The sequence below is a fragment of the Caretta caretta genome, chromosome 8 (assembly GCF_965140235.1).
Source record: "Caretta caretta isolate rCarCar2 chromosome 8, rCarCar1.hap1, whole genome shotgun sequence".
Taxonomy (NCBI): domain Eukaryota; kingdom Metazoa; phylum Chordata; order Testudines; family Cheloniidae; genus Caretta; species Caretta caretta.
Genome location: NC_134213.1, coordinates 70,872,759 through 70,898,258, shown reverse-complemented (window position 1 = coordinate 70,898,258; position 25,500 = coordinate 70,872,759). Strand labels below are relative to the sequence as shown.

The window sequence follows — 25,500 nt, the reverse complement described above, 5'->3', positions numbered from 1 at the left end:
AAAAAGTGTTATAGCCTGTGTGTATGTATGCAACGTGTGCCACTTGGCTCTTCAAAGCCACAGCTAGCAGCATTACAGCCCTGGGGTTAATAGCTGGTTGATCCTCTCAGTTGCTGGTGAGCAGATGTCTGCAGCCTGTATCCGTGTTGTTGGTATTGGACACAGCCCACACAGGTAACACGTCATTTGATCCTATGTCGATCTTCTGCTGAGTCCACAGGACTGTTTTTAACTCTATTTTTGACCTCTTCCTCCTCCCCCCCCCCTTGCTCTCTGGTTGGCTCAGTTCTCAGAGAGGGACTAGAGTGTGACCAGTCGGTTGGGTTGCCACTATGAACATTTTTTTATACAGCTTCAGAAAAGTTTCTGGGCATGACTGGTGGCTACCACATCCTGTTCTGTCTTTCCAACTGAATTACGCCTGCCCTGCTCTCTACACATGCATGGAGACCGAGTAACTAGTTAAGAGCAATGTCTCTTCCCCCCTACTTCTCTCCCCCTCCACTAGAGAAACAAAGTCAAATGCTGCAGGATTATGTGAGCACTGTGAAAACATTTCTGTTCCAGTTAAGAAGACCTGGATGAGAGAGCTTGTGTTAGTGCTGGTTAATCCATATCACTTTTAGGTCATTTGAGTGGGAAACTACTTCTCTGTGAGTTTTAATAGTTTGAGCCAATAGCTGCATCTGCCTATCTTGACTCCTGTTGGAGTTCTACCTCACCTATCCTTGCAAGTCTCAGTGAGTATCTGGTTTTCCCAAAAAAACCTCCAATTTAGTGTATCATTTAGTATCATTGTATTATGAGTAAGGCATTTTGTTTTCTGTATTTACTGATATTTCTCCAAAACAATCCTGGATTTTTAAAAGCCGGTATTCCGGTTTTAGTAACTTTCAAACACCCCTGCCCGAACTTCATTTTTTGGGGGACTTGAATTCTTTGTGGAGGAAGCAGATGGGGCTGAAGCAGAGCAGAAGGCTGCACCCAGTGAGTAGTAGCTCCTGGCCTTTCAGAGTGGCAGGGGAACTGGATGGCTCCATCCTGCAGGGCCAGGGTAGGAAGTGCTCTCTCCAGTGGGGATTGGTTCATACTCGTGGGGTGCACTCAGTGATGAGCTGGCAAAATCTTAACAACCGGTTCCCTCCTCACCCCACGAGGGGGTCGTGGCCCACCCCTGCCCCCTGGGACTCCTGCCCCATCCAACCCACCGTGTTCCTTGATGCCCCCCCCCACCCCCAGGACGCCTGCCCCATCCACCTCCCTCCCCTGTCCCCTGACTGAACTGGGCAGGAGGGTCTTGTAGGCCACTGTAGTGGGTGCCCACCCTGCCCCTAAGAGCCAGAGGGACCTGCTGGGGGCGAGGTGGGGAGTCCTGGTAGTGCTTATCTGGGGCAGCTCCCAGGAAGCATCTGGCAGGTCCCTCTGGCTCCTGGGGGGGGGAGGGGGCAGCGGGAGCGGCCACTCCCCCCCACTGATCACATCAAAAATGGTGCCTTAGGCGCTGACACCGTGGGTGCTCCAGGGCTGGAGCACCCATAGGGAAAATTTGGTGGGTGCTTGGCAGCTCCCCACCTGGCCCCGGCTCCACCTCTGCCTCCTCCCTTGAATGCGCTGCTCTGCTCTGCTTCTCCACCCCCCCACCCCCGGTTTCCTGTGAATCAGGTGTTTGCACGGGAAGCCTGGGAGGGCTGAGAAGCAGGCGGTGGCTTTGCGCTCAGGCCCAGGGAGGCGGAGGTGAGCTGGGGTGGGGAGTGGTTCCCCTATCTCCCCCCCCCCCCGGGTTACCTGCTGCAGCCCCGGCGACCCTCCTTGCCCCCTCCCCCAGCTCTCCTCCACTCCGCCTCCGTGGGCCTGAGCGCGAAGCCGCTGCTTGCTTCTCAGCCCCTCCCCCCCCCCCCCCCCGGGCTTCCCACATGAACAGCTGATTCGTGGGAAACTGGAGGAGGAGGGTGGAGAAGCAGAGCGGGGCAGCATGTTCAGGGGAGGAGGAGGAGGCGGAGGTGAGCTGGGGCCGGGCGTGGGGCGTGGAGCTGCTGGTGAGTGCTCTGCACCCACCAAATTTTCCCCGTGGGTGGTCCAGCCCCGGAGCACCCACGGAGTTGGCGCCAAAGGCGCCACTTTTGGCCGTTTGTTAAATTTAGAAGCCCTTTTAGAACTGGTTGTCCCTCGTGGGACAGCCGGTTCTAAAAGGGCTTCTAAATTTAACAGCCGGTTCCAGTGAACCAGCTCCAGCTCACCACTGTGCACCCCTCCTGGCTCTTCAGTGTGGCACTGTCTGCTTTCTTTGAGCAGTGGGGAGCAAGAGGGACAGGGAGCAAGACCCTGGCAGCCGAGACCACCTGACCAGTATGTTGTGAATGCTGAGCAGCCTTCTCCTCCACCCACACTGCCCTTCTATTTTGGTCTTTACCTATTTTTACGTATTTTTTTAGTTTAGAATAAACTGACAAATTCCAAGGAAATGGGAGGAAAATGCCTTCATTAGGAGGCACAGCCTATACTTGAGTCCTGAATTCTCTGGCCCCCCGTCCCTGTGCTCATGCAAATTACCATTTTAAGACTAAACACTTGAAATGGGATTTGTAAATCAGATGACAACTCAGCACATGCATCAATAACTTCATAAAACTGATTTACTACATGAAGTATGATCCTGAAATCCCCTTCATCATGTAACCCAAACTTCGATTTCTGCTGTCCATGATAGTGGGAATAAATTACTTTTTTTCAGCATTACAAATTTAAAATCTTTTGGATGTGTATGCCCATAAGGTATGTCTTGTTGGGCAAAAGGGGCATGTATTTCAATCAAGTTCATTCAGTCAAGCAGGTTAGCCTAATACTGTTGAAAAGCCCCTATAAAATGTATGTTTTTGCCACTATATTAACAGACCATGTTGTAGCCTACTGCGGAGCCCTCGATCAAACCTAGGTTGGAACATGACTTCAGATGTGTTAACATGCATATTTATTGAGGGTTTTCCATCAGCTTGAGCTAATACAATTGAAAAATACACTCTTTTTGCCCCTCAAGACAGAGCCATTGAGACCACAAAACTTGTTGCTTGACCATATACAACTTTTTATAACTGTTTTGATGCAGTGTTGTAGATGACAACACAACTTATGGATGTTTAGATTGGAAGAACAAAAAAACTGGGAAACATAAGCACTCCTTTTTTTAAAAGTGGTTCCCCAAATCATTTTATTTTGAAGCACAGTTGACATCAAATTGCACTGTCATGTTGCTTTGGCTTGATGCCAGTGTAATGCCATGAACATCTGAGCAACATAATGGAGCTTTATTGTGTAACAACCTGACAACTTCCACATCATGGCAATATACTGCGCTGCACATTTTTATGTGGTTTTTAAAGTAACGTATAAAAGTGCTTACTCTAGAAGGACATTCAAAATAGAGGAATAACAAGGCTTTGAATAACAAATAGAGCTTAAACCAAAAAGTTTGCAGGGGAATACACAGTTTGTAGAGGGTGGAAGTGTCAGAAAAAGGTGTGAATTGTAAAGTGAAGAGTTTGCCTATCTTGTACACTTTCACTGTTAAAGCACTGTTTTTGATTTCCTGTCTTTAAACAGGACTTCATGTTAACTTCTTGAAGTGGTGTTGAAAAAAGTGATAGCAATGTGGTGCTCTTTAAGACTGTATAGTGAGGGGCTTTGCATAGGGAAATGTCTTTTTATAGTATGCTGCTTTTTAGGAGGGAACTGCTCAAGAATTGAAGTGAAAGCTAAGGCAGATGTGAAAAATGAAAGTTCAAACCTTGTAAAGAACCTACAGCATAATAAATGATGATTATCACATTTTGATTCTTGATGGCAATCAGTTTTAGTTAATGTTTTTTTTCCCTTTCATTCTTATGTCTATAGGGTAAGAGTTCAACTGTATATATGCAATTAACTCTCACCTCTGAAGTGAAACTGTTTTAGGGTTTGGGTTAGAAGTTGCATCTGTTGCTGGAATATTTGGTGATCTTGGTTTGCTGTTTTGGTTTATGTAAATTGTTTACATCTTATCCACCCTACCTCTCAGTGCAGCTACGTTCACCCAAAACCAGAAAGGAGTCCAGACATACTGTACAATACCCATTCATTCTGAAAAGGAAGACAGTCTGTTCCAGTGAAGATGTGCTAATCTGTTCAGACAATATAGCAGTGGGTTAATTGAAACAAAGTGTAGGTAGAAAAGGAACAGTATGCTCAAAGACACTACCCTTTTCAAATAAGATGTTAATCTCCCTACTGCTGGCTGATGCATTTCCTCTGTGGGTGAGCAACTGATTTGGATTAAATGTCCACTTCAATTTAGATTTTTTTCACTTAATGTTAGGGAATCCTGGTACCCGTGTGAACAGCTCTCATTGATGTAGCTTTTGGAGCAATCTCTTGTTCCCTTTCTATTAATGACCTACATACCTCTGCTCTGCTCACAGCTTTCCACAATGGCACAGTGCAAGACTCAAGAAAATCATGAGCTGCAGTGAAATTAAGCTTGTCTTCATTGCAGAGTTAACTAGCGTTCTATAACTTGAGTGTTGCTCCTACTTTGAGTCATACGCACAAGCTCTTAATTCAGGTGTGGTAGTATTCTCAACTCGAGTTGGTTGGTTATGGTGTGAGGCACCTGCCAACACAATGACTATGTGCAGGTTGAATGTTGTTTCTGTGTAGTTGCTCTCACTTGAGAGAGGCTAACTTAAGAGGGGTTAATTTTATTGTAGAAATAAGCACAGTCGTCTGCCTTAAAGACACAGCCTAAGATTCTTCATCCCAAAAAAGGTATGTTTTGACAGCAAGATCACTAATAACTAATCACATTAGTTACCTCACTGTAGAATTAGTTATCTCACTTTAGAATCCTAGTGGAGTTGAAATGCTGATAATTTTTACCCCATGTAGCTAGGAGAGGTCACCCCCCCCCCCCCCCGTGTGTGTGCGGGGAATGATGTTGACCTCACCTAATTACATAGGTATAAAAACTACCAGTGTTTTGTCTCCACTAGGATTTTTCTGTGAGATAATTAATGCTAGTTTTTATTTTGCATTTTTGGGGAGTGAAGACATAGCCCAACTTTCCCTTTTGCTCTGAAACATAGAGAAGCAGAGGCTTGGGGAAAGAAGGTAGAAGGAGGGAGACTTTTTTCACTCTTGCTGTTCAACTGTTGGCTGCAGGGATAAAACTGACCCTGTAAACTTCATTGTACTAATACTGTTACTTGTCAGCAAAAGTTGCCCATTCTCCATTGATGATTTTTTCTGGTGCCTTGCCAAACGGGTGGGTGTGAGGGGGTGCATTCTCAGTTAGGAAAGTTGTCTACATTCTGCAGTTTTTCTCAATCCTCTGCTTCACAGAAGACCAGTTTTGAGTAAAGATGCTGTAAGTAGCTGATCTGATTTGACATCAGGAACCCCTTCTCACCCTTAGACATTCCTGATCATACTGGGGACCTCTGGCATATCCTCTCCCATCTCGGCCCTGTTCACAGCTTTGGGAATGTTCTAAAACTCATTAGAATACTGAAATACAGATTCTCCCTAAACTGTTTTTGTGCATGTATTACCTGATTGCATAGATTCCGGTACATGTTTTTGAAAATTGTTTAACACGGTTTAGCTCCTTCCATGTGAGTGGCCAAGCTGTTCAAAGCCAATTTTATGGGGGTTGTGGAGATCATAGTAAACTTTAATATGAAAAACACAGCTTATTCTGAAAGGTGGACAGATCCATATCCATCTTACTCTTGGGCCACTCGGATCTTTTGCCTATCTCATGAGATTTGCCAGGTTGTCAAACAGTGTTGTCAAAACTGTTGTACTCCCTCTCACATGTAGTTAATGATAGTATACTATCAAGGTATGTCTGGGAGCTCAGAGCACACTTATTTTGCTGCCAAGATAGTGGTTTTCCCTCAAAAGAGAGTGAGATGTTCATGAATCTGAATTGTTTGCTCACTAACAAGGCTGGCGGCTCAAAGGGACCATGCAGTGAGCATTGCAGTACATGCTGCTCAGGAACTGAGGGTTAATTCTGCTGGTCTTATTATTTAATGAAAACAAAGATTTAACTTTTTTCTACTCCTCCACCCCCGACAGCATCTGTTCACAAGATTAAACAGAAAATGTCTAGATTAAAATGGTCTTGTTTTTAAAATATGTAGCAAGTACCCTATCTGAAATTGTTCTCAAGCTTGAACATTATAGTACCTCTTAAGTTTCCTGGTATTCAAACTATCTTCTGGTCTTCCTGCATGGATCCACTTAAATTTAATGGGTTTCAGAAGCCACAAATTATTGTGCAGGTCCTTAACTACGTTAAGTATGGAAATATAAAAACTGTGTATTTTGTAGTCTCAGGCAACAAATATTCCAAAATGTTGAAGCAATTTTAATACCAAACAGTGTGGTCAAGCAGCTGTATAGAATTAATCAACAGAAAAACATGACCATAACATAAAGCAAGAGGTCTCCTAGAAACCACTTTCAAAGCTACAGCGATTACAGCAAGATACCATATACTAAATACGGTACTGGATCTGGGAAAGCACATGGACTGCATATTAAGCAGTCAAAGGAACAAGGCATTTAATTGCAGTGACTGAATGGGTACAAACATTTAATTTACCAGAGAAGTTCTTTCCAGTGGATTACGCTTTCATTTTTTTCCCTCCTCCCTTTCACCCCCCCTCTTTTTTTAGGAAAGAACTGAAACTGCTTGGTCATGAAATGGTACAAATCCGCTATGGAGGAAGAAGTAGTGTTATAAATGTAGACTTATGAAACCCCATTTAAATTGAAGGTTACATATATGAGAGAGACAGGGTGGGTGAGACTTTTTATCGGACCAGCTTCTGTTGGTGAAAGAGATGAGCTTTCGAGCTTCACAGAGCTCTTCTTCAGGTTTGGAAAAACATAACCAATTTACATATATAACTGAACAGTTATTACAATGGCAAAACTTAATCACGTTGTTTAACTATATGATTAAAATCAAGAAAAAAAATTACCAAATTTTTTTATTAAACCCAAGATTATGTTTGGTGTGGAATTTTGAGCAGATGGCCCTTAACGGTGCTTGCAAAGATCTGCTTTCACTGATGTTCAGAAAGAAAATTTTGAAGCAAGTGTCCTAAACCATTTGCAGTACTATCTATTATGGGCCACAGTTGTTAAATTGCATCCATTGCCTTGATAAACATAGGATCTGACACTTGGATTTTATGATTTCTACTGCAGTAGCACGTTACTTCTGCTAACTTGAGTTTTTAAACTCATTTTTCCTAGTGAAGACAAAGCAAAAGAGCTTGAACGGCCCCCAACTACGCAGCCATCGGGATGGCCGGCCAGCAAATGGTATAGCTGTACTGGAGCCACCCTGAATTGTGTAAAAAGGACGAGCAGGGGGTTGCATAGATTAAGCTAATTGAGGTTGGCCCATTTAAAAGTACAGGGGAAAGCTTCAAATTAGCTCAGTGCAGCTTGATCCCAGCTTGATCTTGTCTATACTTAGGGGCAGAACTGTGGCAGCTGTACAGTGCCTGAGTTTCAGTGCCTCAGTAAGCTTTGTCACCTACAAGGCCAAAACCTGCCCCACAAAAGGAATCCAAGATGGATGGATATTAACAGTGCTGTAAGATAAGTGGAATAAGCACAAGAAGGAAAAACTTATTCACAAATTTAATTAGCTTAATTGTGGTACCTGGCGATATAAGTAAAACTCATCATCTAGACAAAGTCATCAACCCTTTTTTTTTCAAAACTTTAAAGGTAAAAAAATTACAGAAATATTTGTGCAGTTGTAAGTTTGTTGATACTGCAAATGAAAAGGGTTAGCTGCTGGAAGGAAATGATTTGAAATCTGAATTTAGATTTTTAAGACCAGGGTTGGTCCCTGAAACTCAGCAGGGATTGTTTTGCCTTCAGCAGACTGTCACAAGTTTCCTTTAGTATTTAAATTGCTGACAGCCTTAATCTAACTTCCTCTTTGTGGTGTAAATAAAGTGTATGATTATGCAGTGTTCTGCGTATATTTTTTTTCATTCTTGCTGCCCAAGGCTGTCTATTCTAAAAAACTCACTTCTTTTCCAAGAATGATGCAGCTGCACCAACATTGACAATGCCATAAACGGTAATGCAGTCTGAGCTCAGGTGTTTTTAGAAATGTGTGATGAAACTCTACAAATAATTAAATCAATATTTGACAGTGAAGCAGAAAACTAGATCACTGTTTAATCTGGCGAATCTTTGGTACGTTTAGATTATTGACCAAATCTTGTTAGCCACAAACGGTGTTTTGATCTTGTAAATATCTCATACGTTGTTTTCTGTTTGATCCTTTTAACACCTTTCACTTCCTCTGTATCTGAGAGTGTGATGTGCTTCACTGCTTGCTGCTTCTGCACGATCTACACACATTTGGACATTTATGTAACTGTTCTTTTCAGGCAGCAGGTTCAGGCCCTATCTCTTGCTTAGTTAGTGCTGCTTTACAGCTCCATTACACTATCCAGCAGTGTGACATGGTTGCCTCAACCTTTTCTATTCCCAGATGCGGTCACTATGGAAATTGCATCTTCTGTTAGTTGCATCGTTTGCAGAGTGTGCTTAAGCAAGAATGCTTAAGAATACACTGTGGCTTGTTCCCCAGGACGCTTCCATGCTGTTTGCTTTCCTTCTCAGTCTGTTGCCATCAAGAACTAATCATAGCGAATGGAAGTTCTAGTGTATGAGCTACCTCATGAGAAAAAAGCCTAAGAATTTCAAGCCCCACCATGACTAATTAAAAAAACTGTGGAAAAAATCAAAATATTAGTGATGTTTGGCCAAACTCCACTTTTTACCCTCTTAGTATTCTCTACCCTCATTCCTGATGGGTTGGCCCAGAAAGTAATTGTACTCTCACAAGCATAGAGTCAACACGATCTCAATGCTTTCTAGTACAGTAACTCTTCACTTAATGTTGTCCCGGTTAATGTTGTTTCGTTGTTATGTTGCTGTTCAATTAGGGAACATGCTCATTTAAAGTTGCGCAATGCTCCCTTATAATGTTGTTTGGCAGCCACCTGCTTTGTCCACTGCTTGCAGGAAAAGCAGCCTGTTGCAGCGAGCTGGTGGGGGATTGGAACCATGGTGGACCGACAGCCCCCCTATCAGCTCCCCGGTCCGCTAAGTTCCCTGTGCAGCAGCTGCTCAGCAGGCTATCAAGTGCAGGCCAGTTCAGTTGTCCCTCCCCCCACTGCCATGTACTGCTCCTGCCCTCTGCCTTAGAGCTGCTCCTGGGAGCCTCCTGCTTGCTGTGGGGGGGGAGGGGGCGGTAATGTCAGGGTGTTGTTCCCCCACACACACTCCTGCCCCCCATCTCCACAGAGCAGGGGGACGGGGACATGACAGGGCTCAGGACCGAGGGAGCATGATGGCAGTAGCTGCTGTCTCAACTTCTGATCTGCTTAAAAAGGCAGTGTACTTAGAGTAGGGTCAGTGTACTTTAAAGAGGCAATGCGCATGTCTCTCCCTCTCCACCCCCCGCATGTGGTGTGTGTGTGTCTTCTCCCTCCATTCCTGCTGCTTTGTAGAGTATGAGGCTACATTAACAACGTGTTAACCCTTGAGAGCTCAGCCGAGAGCTAGTTCATCATTTAGCAGTAAGGCATTCCCTGGGAAATATCCCACCCTCTGACTCCACCACCTCAACCAAGCTTCACAATCATTGCTGTGTACAGTATTGTTTGTTTAAAACTTACCCTGGGGGGGGTGTGTGTGTGTGGGGGGGGGAATGGAAAATCACTGGCCCTAAACTCTGGATTCTCTCACTTTTAGAGGCTGACTAATATTGGTATCATGGAACCACACATATGGTGGTGCTTTCACATGGCTGGTAGAACCCCTTCAGTGTGACAACCCTCCTTGAGGGTTACTCCCGCTCACTGGGGTAAGCCACTTGGCTTCACCACATTCCTGGGACCGCACCTTCAAGCCTTCAGTCTGTGAGCTCCCCTCAGTGAGTCCACTCGAATTGGATCTCCAGGGGAAGACTTGCACATCCCAAGGGAGCAATGGAACCCTGACCTCTTTAGACTAGAGTGACTCTGAGACAGTGATGTAAAACAGAAGGATTTGTTAAATGTCTGGAATACAGCATGGGGGCCCTTAGGTTAGCATGGAGAACAGAAAACAGCCAAGTCCCTCTGGGGCTGACTGGAGCCCAGGGTGCGCTCTCTCAGACCCTCAGCATCCCTGCTTCCAGCAGACCATGGCCCACATGTAGCTACCCCCTTGGCCCCTTCTTAGTCTTTTGTTCCTTTTCCCAGGCTAACAGGGTCACCTGGTCTCCTCCTGACTTGCTCTTTGTTTTATAGCTGGCCCCACCGGCTGGCTTCCTGCAGAGGGCCAGGGTTGGCAGGTACTTGATAGCAAATCACCAGACAATTGTCAGGACCCAGGGCCTATCTGGATCTCTGGATTCTTCTGCAAAGAAACACCTTTTTCCCCTTCCCCTAGTTAAACTTGCAGTACATAGGGGAAATGGAGGCATGCACAATATGCATACAAAATATTCTGAAAACCCCCACTTTATCACAGCTGGCTTTCTGCCAAATCAGAACTTTCACTTACCTGAAATAATAGCTGTCCCTTTCTGCTGCAAAGATGACTTTCACAATGCAACTTTCTGCACTACAGCTATGTCTTGAGTCAGGGAACCCAACCTCAACATAAGGCTTGTCTACATGGCACCACGGTCTGGACTAAAGGGGTTGTGAACTGTAGAGCATCCTAACCTATTGTGCTCTTTAAATTCCCTGTGTCGAACTAAAAGGTACCTCGCTCACCTTGATGTAGTCCCATTTCCAACAGTACTATGTTAGTGCGAACAGGATAGTTTTTAGTTCGTGCCAGCAGGATCTATGTGGGGTAGTTAGAGCACAACACAGTAGGTTACACTACAGTTCACAGCCCGTAATCCGCAGTGCAGTGGAGATGAGCTTATATTGTCCCTGGTCTGTTTCAACACTGTTCCATAACTAAGCTATATTCTTAACCTAAGTTCAGTGACCACACTAGAGGGACATGGAGGATAAGACATTAGCTTGATTATAGAACATTTTTCAGCTCCATTGTACACTACAGACTGAAACAACATAGTAACCAGGTTCCTTGACACAGCTGTATTGGTTATGTGGTTGGGCTTTTAATAAATGCAGTGCTGCTTTGCAGAAAATTCTGTCTAGGTAGGCAGCAGGCGAAGGTGTGAAATGTATTATTGCCTAAAACTATCTAGTTACATGTCTGTTTCAAAGCCTTGTTAGGACCATTTCACAAATACAAGTAATGAAAACGCAAGTCTCCTCACAGGGGTGAGATTCTGTCTTTAAACTCTTCCTCCCATTTCCTTTTAGGGATGGCTTTTTGCTTTTCAGTAAGACTTTCCTGTCACACTGCATGTGCTGGGAAGATAGTGGGGTCATCTTTTTCCCATTCATCTTTTGAAATCTCTTCATTTTTCAGTCCCTTACTTGTGTAAGAATTGAGGTTGGGAAGATAGTTCTTTTTGTGTTAAGTGTTGCTACAACTGGATTTATTATCTGTCAAGGGGATGCTTCACACGCTATCTTTGGGGACTCATAATTACAAAACTTTAGAAATGTCCAATCTCTTAAATCCTGTCTACATTGGGGTCCCAGCAGAGTTAAGCAACCGTGGTTTAAAGATAGCTTCTGCTAAATTGCTTTCTAACAGGGTGTTTCCTTCGTCCAGTGTGCACCATGTTTAAAAATTGGTTTGATCCAGCCATACGGACTAGCCAAACCCAACCTTTAGAATGGACTAATTTGCACCAAATGACAAAAATTTTCAGACTCTCAAGAGGGTAGATACACCCAGACCTTCAACAGACACTTCACCTCCACTCCCAATTTCAAATGACACAAGTTAAATACCATTTTATGCTATCAATAGTTATATTTTTCTAGGAAGTCATAAATATTTCCAGCAAAGTTCAGTTTCATATGTTGTTTTGCTGACTGGTATGGCCTCCTTCTCTGGCTGAGGAAGACACTTCTGTTTAAATAGGAAGACCAGCTAATAGGCCTTCTTGCCCTCCTCTATGAAAGAATGTGCAGTCCTGGTCCCTGTAGTTTATCTAAAGCTTTAGGTGTCGGAGCCTTATGTTAAAATACTGACAAAGCACGTCACTATGAAATGTAGAGTTCTCAGTAAGCTGGTATTCAAGTTGTATCCCTATTCTGCATAGTACTGTAAAAGGTCACATACCAGGAAGTAAATTTATGAATTATAGTTCAGGTTAACTTCAGATCCATTCAGGGATGCCTGTTCTCACTTGAAAAGTGATGTTTGTGACACACACAATATAGGGGTCCATTGTCGGGAACAGCTTAGTTCCTGTACACTTATAGGTCAAACTGTCTGAAAGACGTGACACATCACTGTTTAAACTTACCACAGACTAACAAATTAGCAATGGCAAAGACCCATGAGATCATCTTGTCCATCCCCTGTGCCAAAACAGAATTTTCTCTACAATGTGTCTCCAGTGCTTTGTTTGGCTTTAAATGAGGCTTCCACAATTTCTTTTGGCAAATGGTCTAATTGATCTCACTCTTACAAAATCTTTCCTGATTCATTCTAAATTCCCTCTGATTACATTCATCCCATCACTCCTCTGATTGTGACACTCGGAAGCAATACATTTATTCCAATTATTGTACTGGTGTTGGCATCTGGTTTCCAGTTTCAGATATTGCTGATCCTACTGTCAGAGCGTGTCAGGTGGTTTACAAGTGCAGTCTGTTTTAAATGTAAGCTGAAATATATATACATTGTACAAGATCAAACTACTTTTCATCTGTGAAGTTTCATTATGCTACACTAAGCCAAAAGGGTGTAGTCGTTTTAAGATGGTGTTCAGGGTACTTTTATTCTTGGTATATGCAGTAAGGTGATGTATTTTAAGAGCTTGTGAACTTATTGCATTTGCTCATGAGGAGTGAATTTGTAAAACTTGTGAATTGTAAAACTTGTTCTGTGTGAAACCTCTGTCCTAGCTGGTACAATGCTCCTTCTTTGCTCCTTGCACTAGAGTAGACAGCCAGGAAGGAACCTCAAATTGCTTCCAAATGTTCACTGCTTGGGCTTGGATGAGGCCCCCACATTTTGTTAACATCAAGAATTTGCTAAGCTGGCTGTTCTTGACAAATCGTTTTGTTCTGGCTGGACTGGTTCATGCTTATTTTGTTTTATGATGTCCTCCCCTGCCCCCATCTTAGTTCATAAGAAAAATATGTCTCAAGCCAGAGACAAAAGCAAGAATGATTTAACTTTTCTTGCACATTTTTATGGTTATTATAATTGCTGTTTGAAATTGATCTTGGTTCTAAACTACACTTTACCATATGATTTTTCTTCCCTATGTTTTAGAACATAGTTTCAAGATTCCATCCTAAATCCCACAAAATGAAACTGTTACTCTTGCTTGACGGTCTTTATAGAAAATGCCTGAGCGATAAAGATTCATGCTTTTGTATTACTGTGATGTCATTGTAACGTTTTTTTTCCCCCACTCTGGTGAATCTGTAATAATGCTCTCTCCTCAGTGTATTGTCTCATGCATCCTGACTGATTTTACTTATTCTATCAGAAAGTGGTGGTAATGCTGTTGTATTCTGCATCCTTTGAAGATGTGGCTGTAATTAACTGTTCGTTCGTTCTTTCTTACTTTCTTTCTAGTGTTGTTCCACTTTTAAGAGAGTCCATTGGAATCTTAATGCAGCGAACTCCGCCTTCCCTGGAAAGTGCCCTGCCTCAGTGCTATCAGAGGGTGAGCTGTTCCAGTTCAGGACATGTTTGCATAAGACTTAACTATTAAATGAATAAGCAACGTACGTTTGGACTTCTAGGGGGTGTTCTGGAATGTTTTCCTAACAGTAAATCCACAGAGGATTCCTTAAATCTATCCTAAACACATACATATGAATGAAAGCTTATCTGGAAATGCTCAAAAGCATAACAAAAAACCTGGATTTGACTATCTGAAGTCACAAATTCTACATATTCTGTAGTCCTAACCTAACCTTCACAGTATACACTTTTTTTGGCTTGGAATAGATCTCAAAACCTTTGACACGATATATTTTTTTAAAAAAAAGTGGTGTAAGCCTAATGTGCATATTAGAGAGCAGTATAATGGAAATTTCACAAGAAGACCAGTTGGTTCTTTGTCTGTAGAATTTGCTCGTTCTCCAGTTCTGAACTGATGTTCAGCAGCCATTGCTGAAGATCCTTTGAATAGAAAAAGGAGTATTTTTCTCTCCCCCTCTAGAGCAGTTACCTTAACCTTTCGTAAGAAGTGGTGAGGCATATTAAAAACATAGTTTGCATTTGGAATTGTGTCCCTGATAGCTATACAGTATTGTATGTGTTGCATACATTTCATGTCTCTTATGGAATGCTAGCATGATGCATGTACCAAAGAAGTGTCCTTGTTTTTTTCCCCCAGTGGTTTATGGGATTGCTGTGTAGCACTAAACATCTCACAAAAAGAATTCCTGGTTGAGATGAGAATTGGGTGCATCTTGCACACCCTGAAACAACTGTACATGTGCCGCCTTCCTTGCCTCAAACAAAACTGTTTTTAGAAAGGAGTGAAGAACAAACACCAGGTTCCAGTGAAGGGAATGTGTAATACAACTGTAGCCTAGTGCAGCAGTTGTGCGGATATGTAATAGAACCTTTCCACTTAACTCTCCTCCTCATGCTTTTGAAGACAAAAAGTACTAATTTTAAATGAGACCTCACTAAATGCTCTTATGAAGATGAGTACTTTATGCCTGACATTTATATTAGCTATTAGCTATTTGCTATAAAGGAAAGCACAGTGTGTGGTAATGTATTTTTTTTCAGAAATCATTTTTGAAATGTCTGTCATTGGTATTTTAGGTTCAGCAGTTGCAAGGAGTTTACAGTTTACATGATCCACACTTCTGGACCCTTTGTAGTGATGTTTACATAGGGACCTTGAAACTATTTGTAGCTCCTGATGCTGACGCCAAGTGGATTCTAAGCCAAACTCACAATATTTTTACTCAGGTATGTCTGCCTTACTTGTTAGAAACTCGGAACACAGTAGCATGCTTGGATACCGTGGTGTGTGCGTGCGTGTGTGTGTGTGTGATGGAGAAAACATGGATGTAAAAATAAAAGTGGAGCAACAAAATGTTTATAAAAGTAACAGTTCTGTGTTCTGTCTTTAACACCAAACCAAACACTGTTGTTAAACTTATGATTAACTCCAGCTACCAGAAGCAGAATGGTTAAACTGAAACCTGTTCAATATATGTGGCTCATTCCTCTTCATCAGTCTCTTTGCTGCCTCTTAAAGGGAGACATGACATCAGAATGCTGTAGTCTTAGAGGTGCATTGAAGCCTTATGTTGATATACCAGGGACCAAGAAAACAGATGAGGCTTTCAAGATGAGATGTCTGACCACAGAGACTAACCCTACTTCTGCATCCACTGTGATGCCTCTGTATTGGCATTCACTTCTGTTGCTCTAAGAAGCCACATTTTCTGCATGCTTTGTTGCCTTCTAGCAACTTCCAGGCGGTGGTAGCCACTAAAGTCAACATTTACCAACCATTACCATATGCTGGTTTGAGATCATTGCATTTCCCCTTTTCTTAGGCTAAGAAATAACTTCTGTATCTTAAACTGTGTGGTAAAAGTGGTTCCAGCTGAGGTTAGACTGCCAAAATCAATACAGACTACATGGGCACTTCATTAGAAATTGATATTCTCTTGTTAAAGGAAGAAAAATCAACAACCAAAGCCAGTTTTCTATCACTAACTGATGCATTAAAAGGAAAGGCAATGAGATTCAATTGGCTGTCTATAGCTAATATCTGAAGTCCGTAACATATGATGCCACAGTTTAAAAAAAAATTAATGGTATCTGCTGCATTTACTCTAACAAGCTACATTTCACCTTGTTGTATCTAACCTCTAAGTCACAAGACATCTTACCTTGACCAGGATCTGACGCTCAAGTGTTACAAGGTGCTGTATACCATTCAGTTCTAAAAATGGTATATATTTGGGCAGTTGAAATAATATAGAGTTCCAATGTTTCTCCTTCCCTGATTTCACTCTAATGAAATAGGAAGTTTTCTCCAGAAAAAAAGAAATCTTTTGCATATTTTATGAATAAAAGCCAACATACTTATCCCTCTCTGTTCTGTAGCTTCCAAAGAATCCAGGCTTGTGTCCTGTTTTTGACTTCTTGATGATGTTTCTGGATAGACATCCCATGTACCACTGTCAGACTAAGAGCCATCCTATGTTTGGTCTGTTGGAGGAATACCTTCCTTCAGATACCTGTGCCTCTCCAACACAGGAAATTCTTAGATTGTAGATGATGAGTAGCATCAGTTCAGCTCTGAATTGGCCTCTACCTGTCCATATTCCCCAGAGTTAACTCTATTCTAGAATTCATCAAATTCGAGTAGCATTGTTTGAAGAGTTCAGATAGGAACTTACATGTACTTATTTGTGTCCACACTGTTTTACTTAAGAATGCACAGTGCATCTGCATTAAAGGGAGGCTTTAATTCCAAACGTTGACCCTGTGCAAAACTGAGGTGATGCAGACAGGAAGATGGGAATGCTTCCAAGAACTTGCTTTCTCTGAACTTATCTCACAGTGAAGGGCATCTGCCCTCAGATTTTTGGTTCACCAACTTGCACTTAGATGTATAACTAGTCATGGTGGCAGAAAACGCAGTTTCCTGACGGGAAACTTAATGCAAAACTCATTTATTTGGCTTAATCTTTTCTGCAAAAAAAAAGTTGTGTGCAGTGAACACACGTGCACCTTTGAAAACAAAGCTGTAAACTAACCAAGTTACTTCTGTTACAAGGCTTGAAGAAAGTAAGGGATTGTTGTAATGTCTGGTCTTAAATCCTTCCGATGCACTCAGAAGCACCGTGATAGTGGGGAGAGGGAGAGAGCAGCATATAAATACTTAGGTAAATAGTAAGGGATGAAACCTTTTATACATGGGCTTCAAACTTAATTTACCTTTCAGTTGTTGCATACTTTTTTCTTGCCCCGTTTTCTAACTATTGGAGGTTTAATAAAATCTTGTCAGATTGTTACTAAAGTGGTGATATTCAATATGTGACACAACATTACATGATAATGAACTGATTATCCCATAGACCTAGGATTAACTTCAAGGAGATCATCAATAGAGAGGGACAAGATGCCGAAGGAAGGGAGTTTTATTTGAGCCCAAATATTTATAATGTCAGTGAGGAAAACAGGAATTGCCTTGGTCAGTTAAAACAGCTAATAGGTTGAACAGTTCAGTCTGGAGACGGCTTACATATGTGGGAGGGCCAGTTCTTGGGAAGGTTAGCTTGGCTGTGGGGGCAGTCTGTTTGGATGGACAGCCTCGTAATTATTTTGTCATCTCAAATCTCTTGAATCTCCAGTGAAAGAGACTTTTTTGCTAGCAAGATGTCACCTATTCTATATGTTCACTCTAGGGGTTGGTATCAAATGGACTTAGGATAAAGGATACATCTTCTTTCCCTTTGATATGTGGTAGTAGGTGGAGCAAGCATTTTTTGAGCAGTACCGGAGATCATAGTTCTTAAAGTTGTAATTGGCAGGTTAGTCAAAGTGAGCTCGGATGTTCAATATAGACACTCCCTGACTTAAGCAATCATTCCATTCCGGAAAGCCTTGCGTAACTTGAATTTTGCGTTAAGTTGGAAACGTATACCCGAATGTTACGCCAAAAAACCCCAACCCAACAAAAAAACCTCCTATTCCTAGCTTATGGAACTTTTTCCATAAGTGCAAATTTGCATAAGTCGGGTCTTGCGTAACCCGGGGAGTGTCTGTATACATTACTGCTGAAACAAAGTCCTATACACTTCAGGGACCCAGACATATTACATTTTCTCGAGTTTGGTTCTGTTCCTAAAGACTCAAGTCAAGTGATTCTAGTTCTCACGTTTACTCTAGAGTATGGCACATCCTTGACTGAGGGCTTGTCTACATGAGTCGTACCAGTGTAAGGTAAGGTATCAATTTAAACTGCTATAACACCCTGTGTGGACATTCTTATTCCAGAGTAAATATGGCTTTTTCTGGTTTAGTTTATGCCATTTTGGAAGTAGTTTAAGCTAAACAGCAAAAAGCTACTCCTTATTCCAGCATAAGTGTCCACATGGTGACTGTAGCAGTTAACTATACTGGTATAACTTCCTATGTAGACAAGTTCTGAGAGGCAGTCGTGGATGTTTTGATTATTTGCATGGAAGCTGAGCATTTTTTGTGTAGATCTTGAGCTCGCTAAAAGTTGTCTTCCACTGCCGTAGCCATCTAAGAGGCTAGTTGACATTAATCTGATTCTCAGCAATGTGTTCTCATTCTATGTTTGTTATCTTTCTCCTGAAGATGATTCTGCATAAGGAACTACGCACACCATCTTTGCAGCCTAGCAGCATGACTTTAAGGGTTAATAGTCTCTTAAATAATTTACTCCTTATTTGATATAAAATGATGGCGGAACGAAAGTTTAATCTCTTGAGGTTTTTGAGCAGAGGGGTGATTTGTAATTTATGTGCTCATAGAGTATTGCCAAAAGTTATTTTGGTGTTTCACATAAATACACCATTGCCATGCCTCTCTTCTCTACAAATCCCTGTTTGCTGTAGAACAGCTTCATAGTTCAAACTACGTCACATCCTAATGCTTTGCCTCACTTGAACTGGCATCCGTTCTAATGGTTAAAACACACACATTAGACTTTTTAAAAATGTATGTCACGTGATCTTTAGATTGTGGTTGAAGAACTTGTGCTTTAAGATAAGCTTTTTTAACATTGTAGAAGCCCTACACATCTTCAACTCATGCACTTACATACATCCATTTTTAATGGATGTTTGAGTATGTTTCGTAAAATCATTACTATAGAACAAGCTATCCAGTAGATTTGTTTGTTCACAAACACAAAGGTTTGTACACAAACAAAAAGGTGTACGTATGATAGCATTTGGAACTGGGGTACAGTTGTGTGGGTCATAATTGTTCAGTTTTCTAATTCTCCCTCTTGTGTTTACAGGCAGGAGTCAGACAGCTTTATGTACAGATTGACTTTGCAGCCATGTAGTGAACATCATAAATTGTGTTCTTTGGACCAAAGTTTTCTGGTACTGTAATGATATAAAACATAGTACTCTTCAAGACAGAGCCACCACCACCCCAGTTAACCAAGACCAAATAGACTGCTGCCTTTTGGCTACTTCTGGAGTTCACGTTTAAGGAGTAAAAACTGAAAGGATATGTCCTGGACTTCTGGTCTTGTCTTTTGTGGCCCCCAAACTTTTTTCATTTTTGTGGGTTTTTGTTTTTTTGTTTTTTACTTACTACAATTGTTCCAACAGGAAACTAAGATTGTGGGACTGCAATTCCTGGTCATGTCTTTAATGAAGGGCTTGTCTAAAAAAAAATTTGTTCATAGGAAGCTGGGGTGTGAATCTACTCTGCACTAGCCTTCTGCAGACTAACTGCCCATGTGGCTCCTGTTATATGCATTAACGGTTTGTTAGTGCACTTTGATCTAGTCCTGCTCTAAAGAGGACTAGATCTAAGCACATGTCAGCAGGGTCCACATCGACCATTAGTCTCTGGCAGGCTAGCACTGAGTAGATTCACACCCCAGTTCACATGAACAAGCCTGAAAGCTGCTCGTTCCCACAAAACCAGTGTTATCAAAAATTGGAGCGCAGTCTTGTACATAATGTCACAATGGGTGGCATTCTTCATTATAATCGTATGTTTGTAAAATTGTTTGTACTTTGCAAACTTAATGAACCAAACCATATTGGGTTCTCAAAGTGCCTTTATATCAGAAGAAGTATTTGCCAGCATCAACATGGAACATGAAGGGTTTTTATTACTTTTATGGCTACAGCTTGTTCTTATACAGTCACAGTCTTATTCTTGCTAGTGATGTATGTGACTTTGTACTTGCATACTTGTAGATTTTAGACTCCCTTTTACTTTTGCATCTTATCAAATGAACTGGAGTTAAATTTGTTTAATTTACATTACAAATTAAAGCTATTGTGGGGAAACTTGCTTTCAAAACATCTGTCTATTTGATATATTGTCCTAAGAGTTGTTTTAACCAAATTAAATGTTCAACCCTGGGTCTAAGTCTATGAATGAAAGTTTCTCTCTACTGTTATAGTAATTGGAAATTGTATTGCAATAACCATGTTCCTAAAGTCACCATGCAATAGAGAAAGGCAGTTGCAGCATAATGATAATAATGGAAGAGCTGGTTTGCTTTTATCTTTCAAATACGGACTTAATCTTTTTTCTGTCAAAGCTTTGCTGTGAAAATTAGTCTACTAGGCTTTAATAGACCATTAAAGAGGTTGGAAGTAGTTACTAAACTGAGGAGAAGAGGGGAGAGGAGCTCTTCCTGGCAAATGTATCTGCAGTGGAAATGAGAACTATTGGATGTGCTATGTAAGGTCACATTCTCTTAGTTGACCTGTTTGATTCTGACATGAGCATGATCTGTCTTATCAAGGTCTTGTGTGTGTTTCCACACACTCACAAAGATTTGTCCACAGAGCGCTTTCCAGAAACACCCATAGTCCATATCTTTACTGGCACTTACATTAATTTATATTTTGAACTCAAAATGAGTGTTAAATTCCTGAGACAATCCTACAACACCTGTACTGTAGATGCAATGCTTCCACTAAAATTAGATTACTGCAGTTATCAGTGCAAAATTACTGTAGTCTCTCATTCCGTTTGAATTCAGAAACTGAACAGTAAAGATCCCTCAAGTGTATCTTTGATTTCCACATTTGAAGCTGTTGGTTAGTCTGACTAGGACACAGAGCAAGAAAAAAGAAGTCTCCTTTTTATTATTCGGAAATAAATTTTCTGTTTGATCGGAAACTTATGAATTAATAAATTTACACTTAATGTACAGAGGTTAGTGGAGTAAAACAAGACAAGGATGCTTACTTGAAAAATCAAACATGCTGCTGACTGGTACGAATTCTAGGTATTTTTCTGATGCAGATATCACTGTCCTTGTAACTGATTTAAATACCTAGTAATGGGTAGTAGTAAAACCAAGGAGCATTGTAGTTCTAATGAGTTCAACTTTAGTGACAGTTGATGAGCATTGAGGATGACAGAGACGACAGAAATACCGGAGATTGAATTGCAGGGATGGTTTGTATAGTGCAATGGCTTTGCTGCAGATGTTACTGTATTGTTGCAGTTTTTATATTACAGGGATAAGCAGCTTCTTAAATTCAGTGTTATTCCTCCTGTATGACTCACTGTGTCTGTATTTTTATATATATGAATGCTGCTCAGTTGCTAGTCTGTGCCTTGAGTTGAGCTCACCAGATTGATGCAGATATACGAGTGCTGAATGAACTAATAATTTTTAATTTGTACAAAGTTGTGATTCAAACCTGAAGGTAAGACCTCTTCCATTGCTTCCATAATGTCATACACATACATGGACTGTGGGTATTGTCTTTTGTTTGGGTGGTCTTTAACACAGGCAATAATGCAACAATCCACTGATCTTAAGGATGGTGGCCTCTGTCACTTTGAGCCACCATTTTAAAAGGAAGACCCAGCCTCTTTCACCTAAATTGTACAAGCCATAACCTCAAACTGATTTTTTGGAGTGATTATGCTTTCCAGACTTACAGCTTTGATTTGTTTCTGGGCTGATGAGCAAAGCTTCCTAATCATCTTAAAATACTTTTAACACAAGCCAAATTATTGGGGTAAGCTGCTTATTGTGAATGTTTTAGCTGAATGTTTGTGGGATGCTTTTTCAGTTGCTGTGACTTCCTAAATGTCTTGCTGCAAGTGAGCAATTGCTTGGATGTTACTGTTTTTTTTTTTTTCTCTTGTGTATTTTAAAAGGACTCAAGATGGTTATATGGCTAATCTTCCTTGCCAAGATCAGTATTTGACTGAGAACATAATCTGTTTTCTGCACGCTGAGCTTTAATGAAAATTGCCCTTTAAACTACGTGTAACAAAGATTAAATTTTTCTTGCCTAGGAAGATCTTTAATTTGAGACTCGGGAGAGGAATTAGGCCCATGGTGTCTTGCTCATGAGAAATGCACATTTTTACAATCAAGATGACTATCTTAATCGTGTTTGGGATGGTTTGCCATGTTATAGCAAGATGCACATAACTTCCACATTTGTTTTTGTAAAATGTAATTTAAATGTGGTGCTAGTGTGTGGAAGCCAGTTGTTTGCTGTCCAGCAACAGGATTGTGTTGTCATTTCAAGTACATGACTTTTTGGCTGAGTAGACTTATTTTAAAAGAATGTGCAAGTAAACTGTTCAAAAGAAGATAGATGGCATACCCTGCATTTTAAGTTGGTGTAAATTGACTCCTGTAGCATGGAGTCCAAACAGCATTGGTTGGGCAGCATAGAGGCCAACAAATGCATTTTGTGCCTTCAGGATGCTCTGTCCTGGGCTAACTCTGGTCCATTTTGGGGTAGGATGCTTGTGAGGGACAGGTGTCAGGCTGATATAAACCCTGAATGTTGAACATCAAGGACTACTTACAACTATTTTGTTTCAAATGACATTAGATTCTGCTTCTAATATACTAATGGAGGTGTTGTAATCTCTTGACTTTATCCTGAATCCCTGCAGAAGATGGTCTATTTTAAGAATGATTGGGGGGGGAGGAATTACAGTAGAACCTTGCTAAATTTCACTTTTCTAATTGACAAACCTGATAACTGTCAAAATCCCATCTAATTCTCCATGAAGACATAACAGCAAGGTGCTACAGTGAATCTCATTACTAGAAATATGTATAAGATTACTACCTACAATGTTGCTTGGCATTGAACATATTGTGGAGGAAAACAGGCCATCCATTGGAGTTTATAAGATCAGATTGTAAACAGTTAAACATGAATAAAGTTACACACTGTGCGTGAGTGGCCCCCAAGTGAGGAGCTTAAGTAAATCTAGTATCTTTGCTACACTACAGTATGGGTTAAGCTAGTACAAAAAATAAGCATGTCAGAATAATTGAACCAAGTACGTTTTTGTAATGCATTATTGCAGTAATCTGTATTTGATCTTCCAGTCATTAACCTGTGAAATTTTAAAATCTAAAATGTTTTAGACAGGCTGCCTGTCTATTATCAGAATCAAGAACTCTAACTCATACTCAATAGCACTAGCTTCCACCTAAGATTCACTATTTTAACTATATTTGAGATTGATTTGTTTTACTTTTAAAATTTAAGAATTAAAAATCTGGGTAGAGAAGGGAGGAAGGAAATACCCACCAGTTCAGTACAGATGGTAAGTATCAATGTATTGTGGGGATGCAAATGAGATACCTGGAGAAAGTGCTGTAGAATAGCACTGTACTTCAATATTATGCTAAATTGTTTTAATAGAACTTACAAGGAAAACAATCAATGCACTGCTCCGTGTACCTTCACACCCACTGACTTATGGTACTGCATAATTCAGATGTCATATGAGACCTTGAGGATTGTATGAAATGGAAAATAGATTTTAAAGATGTTGTATTTTTATTAAATAGGTATGAGAATACATCTAAGATTGTTTTAAGTATCAGTTCAGATCAGCACCTTTATTCATGAACAACCTTGTCCTGTTTTCTTCAGTTAGCTTTTACGATTATATTTGGTATGACAGCTGATTATTTTTTAAACTGTGTGATTTTTAGATGGTAAAGGAATAATACGATACAGAGGAGCTTTCTTCAACCCAGTTCTCTCATTGTTAATACTGGTTTTTCAAAACCAAAATATGGTGGTCTCAGACCCTACCTTAATAGGATGCTGCATTGCATACAATAGCACTACCCACTCCTGCAGTGGTTAATTCTCCCCAGCCCCAAGACCAGGGATCCTCTTTCTGCTTTTTATTTTTTTTTAATTTTACTTCTCTTTTCCTCAAAGCCCTTGTGTTGGTGACCATCTGTGTCTGGCCTTCACAGGCAGGAGGTTGTTATAGTATCCTGTCAAAAGATGCAGGTCATTCTCCCAGGATCTACTAGCAACTGAAATTTTTATTCATCTCAATATGTGCAAATGCAGAATTATCTACCTTTCAGGTTTAGTGAGCCACACTTCAAGTGTAAGTTCCTTCCTGTGGGTTAATTTTACTCTTCACAGAATGTTTGGCAGAAGCACTGTTGTGTAAAGGAATTTGCATATTTCACTTCCACATATACAAAAACCTTGATGGTAATATGGGCCAGGATCTAGTTTGAGTTGAAATCAGTAGCTACTGAAAGGGCTGGCTAGCACATCAAGCAATGTGAATGAAAAAATTACCAAAACCATTCCTAGCAGCAACAGAGTCCTGTTTGCACCTTTCCAGTTAATTTCAAATACATGAAGTACTTATTGGTGTGCTTAAATTTAATAGTGTGGTATTAGAACATCTATAAACAAATGTTTAAGTAGTAAATTGCTGATTCTAAATACAGTTGTGGAGACACTATACTGTAACTTGGTTTGGGAGTGCTGACGTTAAGCCATTATGACTCGCCCCAAGTGCAATATTTAAAATTTTAATGTAACCTTTTTTCTACTTGAATGGTTTAAGTAAAACATTTCATCTGATGTATTTGAAAAAGATTTGGGATCAAATTTCCTTTCAATAAAACTTGGTTTTAAAAACAAACCCTGCCTGTGTATTTTCTGATGTGACTAGCTGACAAGTAAGGATCTTGAAAGTCCATGTTGTAGACCTGATTTTTCAAGAACTTTTAAATATCAAGTTGTAGATCTACTGGATAGAAAACTCCCCTTAAACTAGCTTTTGTAGAACAGTTCAGAACAGATGGTCAGTTTTAATCACATAAGGGGCGCCAATACAATACATAATTTTTGATGCCTACTGGCATATCCAAACCTCCCAACATGTGGGCTGCAACCCCCTGAAATGACAGACCACATGGTTTCTTCCATTCCCTGTCACTTTCAGGTGATTAACAGTCACCACTTCAACAGATTCCTAGGCTGCAATGTTCTCACCTTTATTCCCTTTTCTTAGGTAGAGCAGGGTTTATGGACAGGCCTGGCTGTTTCCCAAACCCCCCCGTTAATTTCTTTCCACATTCACTTTCCCATTGCACACAATAAATAGGCCAAATTAATTACATCTTTGAGAGCTAGGGTAGCTAAACCCTTACACGGCTACTTGGATTGCCCTGGCATAGGTGATTCTTCGGGTGGCATAGTAGGACAGGAGCGAAGCACAGCAAAGTTTTCCAGAGCACTGATCCTGTTGGGAGAATGTGGTGCAGGTCTGTCTCATGCTAGTGGGACAGTGCATGTGGTGTAAGGGTGCACAGAACTGGCAAGCTATTTTTTGTACACACTTACC

General features: G+C 40.9%; 1 protein-coding gene across 4 annotated transcripts in view; it reads left to right on the top strand.

Annotated features, from left to right (window-relative positions):
- Positions 1-24,795, top strand: part of SLC30A7 (solute carrier family 30 member 7) — a 53,172-nt gene extending 28,377 nt beyond the window's left edge. For 3 of the 4 annotated variants that reach the window (XM_048862234.2, XM_048862236.2, XM_048862237.2), the window contains exons 9-11: positions 13,756-13,846; positions 14,965-15,114; positions 19,160-24,795. In XM_048862234.2, the coding sequence (XP_048718191.1) occupies positions 13,756-13,846; positions 14,965-15,114; positions 19,160-19,207 (289 nt within the window). In that variant the 3' untranslated portion in view covers positions 19,208-24,795. Of the gene's footprint in view, positions 1-13,755; positions 13,847-14,964; positions 15,115-18,057; positions 19,139-19,159 lie in introns of those variants that run through there. The other variant, XM_075131592.1, reaches the window with a different exon arrangement.
- The last annotated feature ends 705 nt before the right edge of the window (positions 24,796-25,500 follow it).